We start from the raw sequence: 13,091 nt of genomic DNA, 5'->3' as shown, positions 1-13,091 counted from the left end.
TTTTGAGATTGATAACATTTTTGGTGCTAGCCATATCATTAACGTTTTGCATCCCGAGCATCTTGATCGAGATCCTCTAGCATTCTCATAGTTTTTACGTTATAATGTCACTATTTTTGGCTGGATTTCCGATTTTCTTCTTTTACATTATTGTTAACACACATATTAAACAATTATGACTCTTGCACGTCTTGGTGTCGAACAAAAAAGGCAGCTTTTTTTGTGCAGCTTTCTCACAAAGGAAGAAATAATTCCGACAAAGGCCAGATATGTTAGCAATTCTTTTCTTCCACCACTGGAAACTAAATGGGTGAAAAGTTTGCTTCTCGGTACCCAAGGTTACAAGGAATTTTCCCCGTGTCACCACAAGGGGGGGGGGGGGGAGATTGAGGAAAACTGAGCTATTACAAAGAAAAGTTTGAAAGCAAGTCGAAAACAGGTCTTTGTTGCCAAGCACATGTTTTTCAAGTTGCTGCAATGTGACCTGCATTGTCTAAAAATATAAAGGTGCGGCAGATGCAAGGAAGGGGAAGATTTGTCGCACTTTCGTCACCCCCTTTCCTGGCTATCGTTCTAGCAACATCCCGTAGCTCAGCGGTGGTGGTTTTCGAGACTTGAGTCAGTGGCACGCAGATGTGTCGATTTGGGGGTACAAGTCGTGTTCTATTGATCATATGATAATAGTGCAATTATTTTCTTGTTCCTAACACTCCAGCGATTATTTCCATGTGTATTGTTACAATGTCTTGTACTTTTTGTCGGGTGGGGAGGGGGGCAAAACCCCCATTTTTTTCTTCAAAAATTTTGGAATTTTCAGTTTGCTCCCCCTCCCTCCATATATACGCCGAATGTGCATAAATTTTATATAGTTCGAATATATGGTTCATTCCGAGTAAAACTATATATCATTTGTCTGTCTACGGCAATTAGCGTCCTATCTACAGTCATTTTTATAAAACTGAATTTTGCTGAAAATCAGCTCGCCAGCAAGAAGGTTACATGTGAAAGAGGCTTCTGTGTCTAAAGCTTAAATATGCCAATAATTTAAACTTTTCTAACGATGGAAGCGGCCCCGGTGCCCACCCATCGTCGAATACCATGGGTACCTGGGGGAAACCCTGGGGGGTAAAGGCGGTCAGGGGCATGATGCTGATCACATCACCCCACTCACGACCGGATCAAGAAAGTGTGGGGCATTACCCCACACCCCCTATACGCCTTCATGGCGTAGTGCTATGCACAGGGGAGCACTTTACCTTTTTATTGGTACTGACCAACATTAATACCTGTAACTTCCTCATTGCTTCTATTTCATTATTGACATGAAGCAAAATTAATGTTGACTGTTTTTTTACATTTCTGTTTTTGTATGTCCAAACTCATTAGAGACATCTGATTACGTGTTGGAGGAAGTGTGCTCCATGTTATGTCAGCGAGTGGTGCAGATAGGATTGTGCACGACAGAGTTTTTTTGATTGAGACGATAAATGCACCAAATTTCCCGGCACTGAAAAATCTTGAATTCTACACACTATTTCTTGTTGAAATTGTTGTTCCCGCATATCTGAAATGAAAAGTGTCAATTGCAAGAAATTTGCAGCACTTGTCATCCAGAAAACTTTAAGAATTCAATACTTTTAATACACAACCATTTGAAATTTTCTCACTGTTCGGGATCCTGAAAATTGTGACATCATTATGTCTAAAGATATCCATTTGTGGGAGTCTGCACCTGGATGGGAAATTTCCCCTTGATTTACTTAACGCAATTGGATGGTATAAAAAACGGTCGTAAACCTTCATTTGTGTACGTTGATTTGGACTTTGTCAGTTATTTGCAAATAATGCACCCAACTCTTTCGGTCACACGGGACTGTCCTGTATTTATTGCGCGAATATGGAGTACAGTAAAACCTCATTAACCTAGACTAATGGGGGGATAAGTTGACCGGATTAAATGAAATCACCTAAAAGAACAGTAGAAAGTGCATTAACACTTCGTTTATAGCAACAAAACATGTTTATTATGGTGTATTTAAAGGCCACTATACAGTACAGTACAAAGTCTCGGGAAACAGAATTTTATCAGTGGTTGAATGCCTTTTCTTTGGGAAGTTATCTTGTTGACTTCTAGCCACATTTAAAACCTTGCATTCTTTTTTTTTCTTTTGCCTGTCCGGATTACGTGAAATCCGACTTATCGGGCTCTATATTAACGAGGTTTTACTGTATATGTTGAGAAATTTTCTGAAATATGGAAAAAATATGTAAAAATAATTAAATCATGGGTCAAAACCTAATATATGTACAAATAAGGGAAATAAAAACTGAATCTTTTGAGTTTACATGTGTAACGGATGGATTTTCAACCATCCCTTACAACAAACCAGATTGATATAAAATACATTTTATATTTCATAAAATATCCGAACTCATGGTATTTGACTTGGTGCTAGTCTTAACAATACTGGAAGTCTAGTTTATTATGTGCAAATCAGCGTGCCACCACAAAAGCATACAGTCTCTGTCTCTTGGCGAATCAAACGGCATGGGAAGAGGATAAGTCCAATTCATTGGCCAAAGGCCATGGTTGGAATAAAGGGGAGTGGCTAACCCATAAAAGGGTGAACTATTAGTAAACAACTTCAAGGTTCTCTGAAACAAGGAAAACCGTGATCTCATGATTTCCAAATATGGATAATTGCTCTAGGACTAAATATGGGAATCTGGTGATTACCCATCATGAGCTACTGAGGAAATGGACTTATGTACAAAGAGCCACTGAGATCGAAATGACTTTGAAAGGGTCACTGGTAAGCCAAAGGACAGGAAGACACTTTGCTATAAAAACCCCCCCCAAATAAGGAACTGGAGGCCAGTCCAGGGAAATTGCTGCTCTACGCCAGACTGCACCAGAAAATACCTCTGAGTAAGGTAAATGGACTTCACTTTATTTTGACTTAGCCTAAATCTTGGATAGTCTCCAGCAGAGATATTAGGGACTTAGCTAGTTTAGGATTGAAACATAGTAATACTCTAACAAATGTAAGAACTCTGTCTAATAAACCATAAGATACATGATAGAATGTTTTATATTTTAAAGTCCTTAAGTGTTGCAGCTACATACCCCATGTAACGACCCTCACGCTCCAAGGGAATGTTACACATGCCATGGTATGCAAAGATAATACAAAATATAACTGATTTCAGCTTCATACATAAATATGTATTTTCATATAAATCCGTTCCCTGCTTGTATGCATTGATGCAAAATGTTATAAAATTTTCGTGGATTTTAAATTTTCCTGGTTTTGAAGTTTTTTTCACCTCAGTTCCAAGATTATGATATCAGTTCCGATATGCAAGTTCTTTTTGCATATTCATACACTTGGAATTAGCTTCGTCGTGTCCTAAATATAAATTGAATTAAAATGTATTTATTTAAGTGGTGTGAGCAGACCCTGTATTATTTAACATACATGCAAGACACAGCAGTGATATCGTTATTTCTTTATTCTCACAGTCTGAACGTCTTGCTCGCTCAGATGTGCTTGTGAAGGAACTGTACGTTGAGAATGCATATTTGGTTTCAACAATCCAGAGACTGGAACAACGATGTTTTGTGCTCAACGTAGCAGAGTGACATACAGCAAATAATTATTATTTCATTTTTACACTGTTCATCTTCAATTGTTATTGTTTATATGTTGAATGTTTATGAAACTTTGATGCCTTATATATGAACGAAAATTCAAGATTGTGATGTGTACAGGGTGATACATTGAGCATTTCGTTTGTCAGTTGAGAAGGGGTTTCGTTAAGTTTCACAATAAATTGTGATGCCAAGTGTTTGTGATATCTTACAGTGGCCATGTTACCAGTTTAATGTCCACAGACAACATGTGGAATTTTAGAATTTGTATCAAGGAATTTTGCTGCTGGCCCGTGAAATGTCCAGCGTAAACACTGCTCAGTATTAGCTTGAAAGATTTCTCCTGTCGAGAGTAGGAAATGACCCTAATCTATTTTCAGTTCTTCAGTACACTACATGCAGAGTTTATCACAAAGTTTTCTTGTTACATATGCGTTAATTGTTTCATAAACGCTAAGGGAGATTTCACACAGAAGTGACAAGTGACATGGACACTTGTCATTTGGAAAGGAACCAATGAACAGCAGTTTTTCAAGCTGTAGCAGCATGATAGACTGCATTCGATTAGTGAAATCCTCTAATGACAAGCCATGTGAGTCACTTGGGGAATCTCCCGAAGATTATCTACAAATATGTCCACTGGAAAGTATGCTGAAAAGTAGTCGTCATTTAAAGAAAGTTTTAACATAATAATACCAAACCGAATCATGTCAAAGTATTATGACACATTTTTGTATTTTTACTAGTGATGTTACAGTAATCAAAACACAAATATTTTTTGTGACAGGATTTGATTTTGGTAGATATTTGCAAATTTTAGGCACGTAAGCATATATTATCTTTGGAGAATTCCCGACAAAGTTCTTGGTTCAATTATGCACAATAAATAATCTATATATCACACAATTACACTTTGCACGTGTACGCATGACATCCTTCAAGTACTTGGATAGTGCAGTGAATAAGTTTCAAGATTTTAGACTCACGTTAGAAGAAAATGGGTGGCGTTGCTCACCATACCAGATTTATTTTAACGAACGAAGAAGTGATGAAATCACCCTGTACACAAGCTATAATATTTGTATTGAAGCTTACAAGAGAAATGTTTATGTTCAAACACAATATTCCACAATAGGAATGCTTTTACGTGTACGATACTATATGTTTAAAAAATTGCATTTTTAATTATGTAATGACCAAATATATAAATACACTATATGGTCCATGCACAAATCAGTCACTTAAAGTGCTTATTTGATTTAACTCTTTTGTATAATTTAAGGAAATTGTTTAAATTTATGAAACATTTGCTTTGGCAAAAGAAAATGTTATTTTCATTATTTTTTATGGCATTGCCTTGTCTATTTTAATTTTTTTGATTTTAATAAAATGTTTAATATGGTAGAAAAGCATAGATCAAATCAGGATTAACACATTTCAACCCAGAAACCAAAATTGTGTACAATGTTTTGGCATACTAGAAAGCATACTTTGTGTACACTACTCTGAACATTGTGTTAAAAAAGTTTTTAGTTTAAGATATTGTTAAGCACATAAGTTGTGGAAGAAACCCTGTTTGTTTATAAATTAAACTTAGCAGGAAATTCTTCATGGACATATGTTATGCAGGGTTGGGCACAAAAAACTGGCCCGCCTCATATCATTTGGTCTGAAACCAAACCGTCTCGTAAATTCATATGCTTCAAACACAAGAACAGGTGCAGATACGGTGACATGACATGGCCAGATGGGGAGAAGAGTGGTATTGGTGAATGTAGAAAAAATAAAGAGTTTGAGAATATAGGACAAGATGAGGCAGGCCAGTTTTTTGTGCCCAACCCCGTATTATTACAAAAAGAAGAGTCATTTTATTATCATTGTGCATTTGTACTCTCTGGTTTGGTAATGTACTTGGTAATATGCAATTCTTCATTTTGAGTCTTCAGGTATTGTTTGTGCAGCAAATTGTTTTCATTACTAACTATTTATTTTTACTGTTGTAAACTCCTACTTGTGCATGGACCTAATATTTACTCTAGGGCTGAACTGTCACTTTTTCCCACTGATACCGATGCTTGAAAATTGTAATAATTAAAAGTTGTGCAAAGTATTAATTAATATCAGTGATTTTTGCTTTAAAATATTCAATAATTACATCAGAACATTAAATTATACATTACCATAAAATTCAGTTTTTTCACACAAAACTGGTGCAAAATCAAAATGAACTTCAAATTTTGCATAAATTCTAGGATAATTTGACTGCCACAAAAGTGCTGCCCGACATTTTTGCACACCTCATGAAATATCAGAATGCTAGAAGTGTCGGCTGGTATCGGTGAATACTGTCCGATACATCAGCATCAGTTCAGCCCTAATTAACTCCAAAGTTTACATTTTCAGTACTTTTGTTCACTTATCATATCCTGAATGTAGTGGACCAATGTTATTTGTAACTTTCATATCAAGACGAGCCTAAAATAATTACATTTTACTTTCTTTATGTTTGTGTTTACAATGGAATGCATCAGGTGGAAAATGTGATAAAAATCAGTGCAGGGAGATACATGAAATATATAAAATATCCATTATTGTTATGTACATTCCGTGTTACATGGCATTTTTACGTAATACGGTTTTGTAAATGCATTATTCATAAGAAACTTGGTGAAAAGTTAGTCTTGTGTTTTTAGGAATGACGTTGACAGTGTTTTGTTGTGAAATGTTTACGAGATCGTCGGTTTTTAGCATTTTGTTTATGGAAAGGAGAACTCTTTTTTTTGTGACAGTATGAAGATATCTTATGTATATTGCCTTCCAGAGCTGTCAGATTGATTTGACAAGAGGCCACTGGCATATGCAGGGGGGGGGGGTTGATGGTGCTACAGCCCCCTCTGAAATCTTGACAAAGTCAAAATTTTCAAATGAAAGCTTAAAGAACTTAGAGTGAAATCGAGAGCGGTAAATGAGAAACCCCATTAAAATGACACTGATTGACATTTTTGAGAGTAGAAAGTTCTAAAAAAAATATCTTGTATATACTGTCCCCTAGTAAGCAGCTATGTACTATCGACCTTTACAATTCCAGCCCCTCCAGAAAAAAAAAATGCTGTGTACGCCAGTGCAAGTGACATGTGTCATTCGGAAATGAATGTTCAGAAATAAATGCAACCATTTGTACTCAGAGCAACACAACAACATGAGCATGTTTCTCGTTCCTTGGACTGCACCATGCATTGTGTTGCTTTGGACTGCAATGGAGGGAAAAATGCATCCATGCAGTTTGTGGATGTGTTGCTTGTCACTCCACTGTCCAAATAATAATGTATTGTCCATATTGGTACAGTTGTTAGCTGCAATCCCTCCACTGGAAGACAATATTTGCCCAGTTTGTGTGAGCCTTGCAAGAATAAACTTGATGAATTGCACATAAGCTGACTTTTAAAATGTCAAAATTAATGCAATTACTTATCTTGTAGTTTATGGTTCTTGCAAGCATATAAACAATATTTGATGTAATGTTTCAGAACACACACACTCCCTTCATCTTTACAACCCTTATTCTTAACTAAGAGTAAATGTCTGATGAATGCAAGCAATACTGTTAACTTGTGAGTAAAAATTTGAAGACATGTACATAATGGCATGTTACAGAGACAGGATCTTCTCGTCGGAATGGAATGCAGATTACAAATTCCATTACTTGCCTCATCCGGTGTAAATCTACCAGCCTGACAGTCGGAATCTGAATTGACAGGTATTGGAATTTGTATATCTAATCAACCAAACCGATCTGAGAAGATTGGAAAGAAAATTCGAGGCCAGTTTTGGATTTGAATTGAGTGTGTTAACATCGAAGATGAAAGAACACAGGTATATGTAGGATGGAGGCATCTCTCCCGATCTGAGCATGGTCTGAGCTGGCATTAATATAACGATATATAAAGAGAGCAAGAGCTAACCCTTTACCCTTTTCTATACATAGATCCCGATTAGGAATTGGCAAGTAAGCATAAGAGGAAACATGGTGGAGGCACCGGGCAATACAGCAAACAATATGTACATACAAGAAAAATTAATGCAATTAGTCACACTCCACAGTGAAATTTGCTCACTACTTCAGAAACTCTTTAGTATAGTAGTTTCATGTTTGTGAGTGAGATAAGAAGGGAAAATAAACAGAGTTCCTGGCAAAGTAAACATTCCATAGTATCATTCTGTCTGTGGCAAATTGTAGATAGAAAGATGTCTTGATATTTAGATATGCTCGATGATTTTTAGAATGGATATTAATGTTTAATTATTCCATTTTCATGTTGATAGAATGAGCCACAGTCACCACAGAAACAGCTACCCTCCCCCCCCCCCCCTTCGATTACTACCATATACAATATTGCATATTAACTTTTGTGTAACCCCTATCGGCCACATTTATTTTACATCAGTTCTTTTTATATATTATTACTATAAGATACGCAAACTAGGCCAGTAGATAAGAACAACCATATCATACCGTATTATGTAAAAATACCATCTGCATGCCTATAAGTGCTAATCAATTTTTCTGTAGGTTGTTTTCATTGTTAGCCAGTGTTTATTTGACACTGTGTGAGTCACTGAGAAGTAATTGTATAAAATTATTACTTCCGAGGGAAGTATATCCAGGTCCTAATTTGTTAGCAACAATCAAAGAATGTGCCTGAGAATAATTAATCAAAAATGTATCTGTCCTTCAGCAGTGAGCATTCATATTTTTTTTTTTTTTTTACAAGAAAAAGAGCTGGTATTACATAACTAGATGTTATGTAAAATGACATACACAGAAAAATCAGGTTCGTTAAAGAGTGGTAATATTTCAGTAAGATGGAGTTGGGTATTGGTGTTACAGGGTGACATTCATATCTGAAAAACTAAAGAAAAAGTTTCAGTGAACTACAGTCATGAATAGTAGCAGCTGCAATGATCCTTGGTGACACACAAAGTACATACTTTGTGGATAGTGCTAGACCAGCTGCATGCTAGATCCAACACGATGAGTCATTTTTGTTCCAAACCGCACGAAAGGTTTTAACACTAGTCTCTTATGGGCAGCCGCACACTGGACGAAGCATTTGACTCGAGTCACATTGCAACAGTGTGCGACAAAACAACAAAGGTTCGTGGAATTTGGTATTGCGGGAAGCAGCTTGCGACATGATCTGGTAATGCAGCGACATGATCTGGTAATGCACGAGTCCATTCACTTCAACCACAGACCTCTAATTACAGGCTGGAAATGGGGGCAAAAAAAATCTATTTGAATAACCCCTGTGACTAACACAATAAACATTGCCTGTGCAAGGGCAGTAGCAGTATTTTATAGATTCAATTCAAACGCATAAATTGATACACCAATTCTACATATGCATCGATTCTGTTACCTGCTTCTCAAATTATAAAAGACAGACCTAGACCTCTTGTGTCTTGTGTACGAAATCAGCTATCATATTTTAGCTGACAAACACAGTGACTCATCCCATCGAATCGCTTTGTGACTCGTTGTGTTGTGTTGCATCACATTGTGTCTTGTCGAATCCGGTGTGTGGCTGGCCTTAGTGTTAGTTTGGTTGCATAGATTTCAGTTGACCTATAATATTTCTATTGTTGCAAACAGCTGCCTGTTTTGGTGTGATATATCTGGAAGGGCAGCACAGCATTAATGTGAAGTAAGAAAAAGACCTAAAGATATGTCCAGACTTGCATTCATATCACATATCCATATCAGACCATGATATGATACGTATATTTGTAATGAACCTGCAACCATATCTTTTAAGTTCTCCACCAAACACACCCATATCATTTACTTCAGTGTTGCATTGCATGAAGATGACATGTCTCTCTGTGCCAGCTTCACTTTTATGCATGCTGTGTTAGAAAAGAACCACAGCAGTGTTGGACAAAAAGTGTTTTTGCAAATCTGGAGATATACTGTGGTTAGAATTTACTGCATGGCTGAAAAATTCCAATATGTGAGTAAACAGTACAAGAACTTCACAAGCAATATCACCCATTGGGTTTGAGTACCATGTAAATATGAATTTGAAACTACTGGGTGTCCCACGTAAAACCAGCCTGCCTGTTCTGCATGGAAATGTGTGCAGGCCGGTTTTACGTGGGACACCGGTAGATAAAAAAATATCTACACTGCCCATATCCATAGCATGTATAATTTTTTACCCTTTTGGTGAAAGACTACCAATCGATTGTCACCATATCAATGGCATGTATCAAGTTTCGATATTAGGTCCCAAACCACACTTTGCCAATTGTGATACAAATCTTGATATTAATGCAAGTCTGGTAGTTGAAAATCGGCATTTCGCATGCATATATCCAGTGGAACTTTTTCATTAGTTTTTTTGAGAATGTAAATATATGTTAAGAAACAATTGGGTTGGTACTGTGACGTCTTAACTGAATATTTATGAACTTTGTTTAACGTCTAAACAAAGAGAGAAGTGGTATTGTGGGAAAGAGATTGCTTTCGTTTTATATGTATGTAACTTGTGAACAAGTGTATGTATCTAGATACATTAACTGAAAGCATATTTTTAGTATTATGATAGATCTGTGCCTTTTGCGTATACTTGCAGTTGATAAAGGCTGACACAGTGTTATTTAATAAGTAGAAACATATTTTTTAACATTGTACTGCTGCTTTAAGAAACAAGTTGTCTTTGAAACAAAACGGTGCTTTTTTGTTATCAGTTTTAAGCAAATAGTATTAGTTCCAACAGTGTTATTGATAGAGACATGTACATGATGATACATGTGTCCATTTTTTATTGTGTTCCAAAGTTGACTGCATTAGAAAAAGTGTGTTTATGATAAGGCAAGAAATGTGATGCTTCATGTCTTGCTGATTGAGATGAAGTAATTTTGTACATGGATGATGTGGCATTAAACTTTTAAATAAGATGGACCTTCAAGCTAGATTTGCATGGCAAATAGTTGAGGTGTGATAGTCTGTACGTGTGTTCCTAACTGTTCACATGTGCAAACTTTGTGAAGACTATTTGTGACATTTAGTTTTTTTCTGTTTAAAGGTCTTACAGGAATTTTGTACCGAAGTGACACATGTCAATTGGGAATAAACCCATCAACAGCAACCTTTCACACTGTAGCAGCATGACGCGTAACGTGTGCCACTTTTGTGTGTGAAGAAATATTTCACACCGAATTAACTGGTGGCAGTCTGCATGTGCCTAGTGGCAAGTGGTAGTCTGGATCAAACAGGGAACTTGAGGTTCATCTGAACCTTTCTCTAATGTCGTATCTGATATTCCTCTCCTTTTGAAAAACTGCTGATATTCCAAAATATGAGTAATTACATCAGCTTATAATTCCTTGTAGAACATTCTGTGAATCTTCGTCTGATTTGCTTTTGCTGCGTAGTTTTGTAGCTACAAACTATTGTGAATATCTAGACAACAGGAAAAATGCATTTCTAGTGTGTGATTTTACAATGAATACTGTCTTGGTCGTCATTTTTAGTTTTTTACTCAATTTGATTTATTGGTGGTTAAAATTTTCAAACATTCCTTTCTTCTTGCTGTGTGAAGAAATGGAATGCTCTTTTGGTTTACAATGTCTACTTTCATCCTTTGGAGAAAAGAATGAGTTCGTAGCAGTCTAAACAGCTCTGTTGTTATTGCTGTTGACAAATTTTTATTGCGATATATATTGCCACCAGTTCCTATTCATGGAAAAATAGTTCGTAGTATTTTTTCATTGGCGTTGTTCATAAATTCAGCACACTGAAAGTAAATGCTTTACCTCAATTACCTGTTCCTAGGAATGCACATATATGTGATTCCCATCACATAACATTTACGTATGTGGAATGGAACTGTGATTAAACAATCATGAATTTTACTATTTCCTGTTTTGCACTTTTTACTTTTGTGGTCCTTAGTAAAGCAAAATATTATAAATATTTATTTTCATGCATTACAAATTTTTAGACATGCAGAATGGAATCAGAAGTTGCTCTAATTTCATCTTGACGACTAGCATTTGTTCTCCCTGTACAGTTATTCCTTCCCGTCACGTACTGGACTTTTCAAAAGATTCCTACATAACAGTTTTGCGTGTTTAGAATAATTTATAGAATTTTTTCCAGCGAATATTGTGCCTAGAAGGTATTTGCAGATCAAGTGCTTTAACAGAAGGGGTTTAAATATCATAAACAGTGCCTCTATTTTTTTAATATTTTTTGTGTTGTGTCTTAAGATGTAAAGACAAGTTCCTGCCTGACGGCCAGGTTGTGTAGAGTCTTATGTTGAATTGTCTGTTGTGTTGTTACTGTGTGGTGACTGAGTTGTTTTGCAAAATAAATGTTCAATTTAACCCCTTTGGCGCAGACAATGCATTTCTATATTTTTCGTCCAGTGTGAACAGATTGCAGTTAATGTACATACACGTTGTTAGTTTTTGAACCCTTAAGGAAACGTGCATGTATATACACAGTAGAGTCTCGTTTATCCGACATAAACGGGCCGGCAGAACGTCGGATAAGCGAAAATGTTGAATAATAGGGAGGTGTTAAGAAAAAGCGTATTAAACGTCAAACTAATGTTATAATTTTACACATTACGAACCTAATATGGTAATCATGTTTTACGACAATACAGAAAAAAAATAACTGGAAAAATGAACTTATGGTTACAGAATTGTCTGAAGTTAAACACAGTACGTACGTACAGTACTTCAAGAGTTCAGTTCTGTGATGATTGAAAGAAATTCTTGATCGTAGTCTGCTTTCCTGACGATTGCTGTTTTTTTGCTGCCAAGTCTTGCCACGTGGTAGAGTCAGGAGAAACTAAAAATAGACTACGCTTACACTCGCAACTTGCAGTTCTTGTGGTATGTTGGATAATACGGAATGTCGGATAAGCGAAGGTTGGATAAACGAAACTACTGTATATGATGTTCGTATATCATCAGGCATATCTTGGTTCTAAATAGACTATCACACCACTGATTCTAGAATTACCAATTTCTATTTTCAAATATTGTCAAATTGTATGTGAAAATCTGACCATTGCTGATAATACCACTTATTATCATTATTATTATTATTTTTGAAATTACAGTAGTCAAGCCAGGAACCGATGTGCAATCACAGCGCAGAACGGTTATTTTGACAAAATCCTGTTTCCCTATTGGCTACTTCAGTGAGGACGGTTTGAAAGGTTGCCGCTTTTTGCCCAAAGAGGGAGGCAGCAGTTGGTCTAATTGGCTGCTTGACAGCAAGTTCCTTCGTAGGTAAACGCGGCAACAGAGGGTCACAGCCAGAAAGGCAAGTCCCATGCCAGGAGATACCGCGTTTTCACTAGGATGAGAAGCACGAAGGCCAATTTTTAACAGTATAGCTAGGAGAAGTCTCATAAATTTA

General features: G+C 36.4%; 1 protein-coding gene across 2 annotated transcripts in view; it reads left to right on the top strand.

Moving 5' to 3' along the window:
* The window catches only part of LOC146000187 (uncharacterized), a 94,842-nt gene extending 82,494 nt beyond the window's left edge, over positions 1 to 12,348 (top strand). For both annotated transcript variants that reach the window (XM_083137546.1, XM_083137545.1), the window contains one exon: positions 3,524 to 12,348. In XM_083137546.1, the coding sequence (XP_082993672.1) occupies positions 3,524 to 3,643 (120 nt within the window). In that variant the 3' untranslated portion in view covers positions 3,644 to 12,348. The remainder of the gene's footprint in view (positions 1 to 3,523) is intronic.
* Positions 12,349 to 13,091: the final 743 nt, after the last annotated feature.

The sequence above is a fragment of the Lepisma saccharinum genome, chromosome 16 (genome assembly GCF_977018435.1).
Source record: "Lepisma saccharinum chromosome 16, izLepSacc3.1, whole genome shotgun sequence".
Taxonomy (NCBI): domain Eukaryota; kingdom Metazoa; phylum Arthropoda; class Insecta; order Zygentoma; family Lepismatidae; genus Lepisma; species Lepisma saccharinum.
Note: the sequence above shows the minus strand (reverse complement) of the source record. Positions and strands in the feature narration are given on the sequence as shown.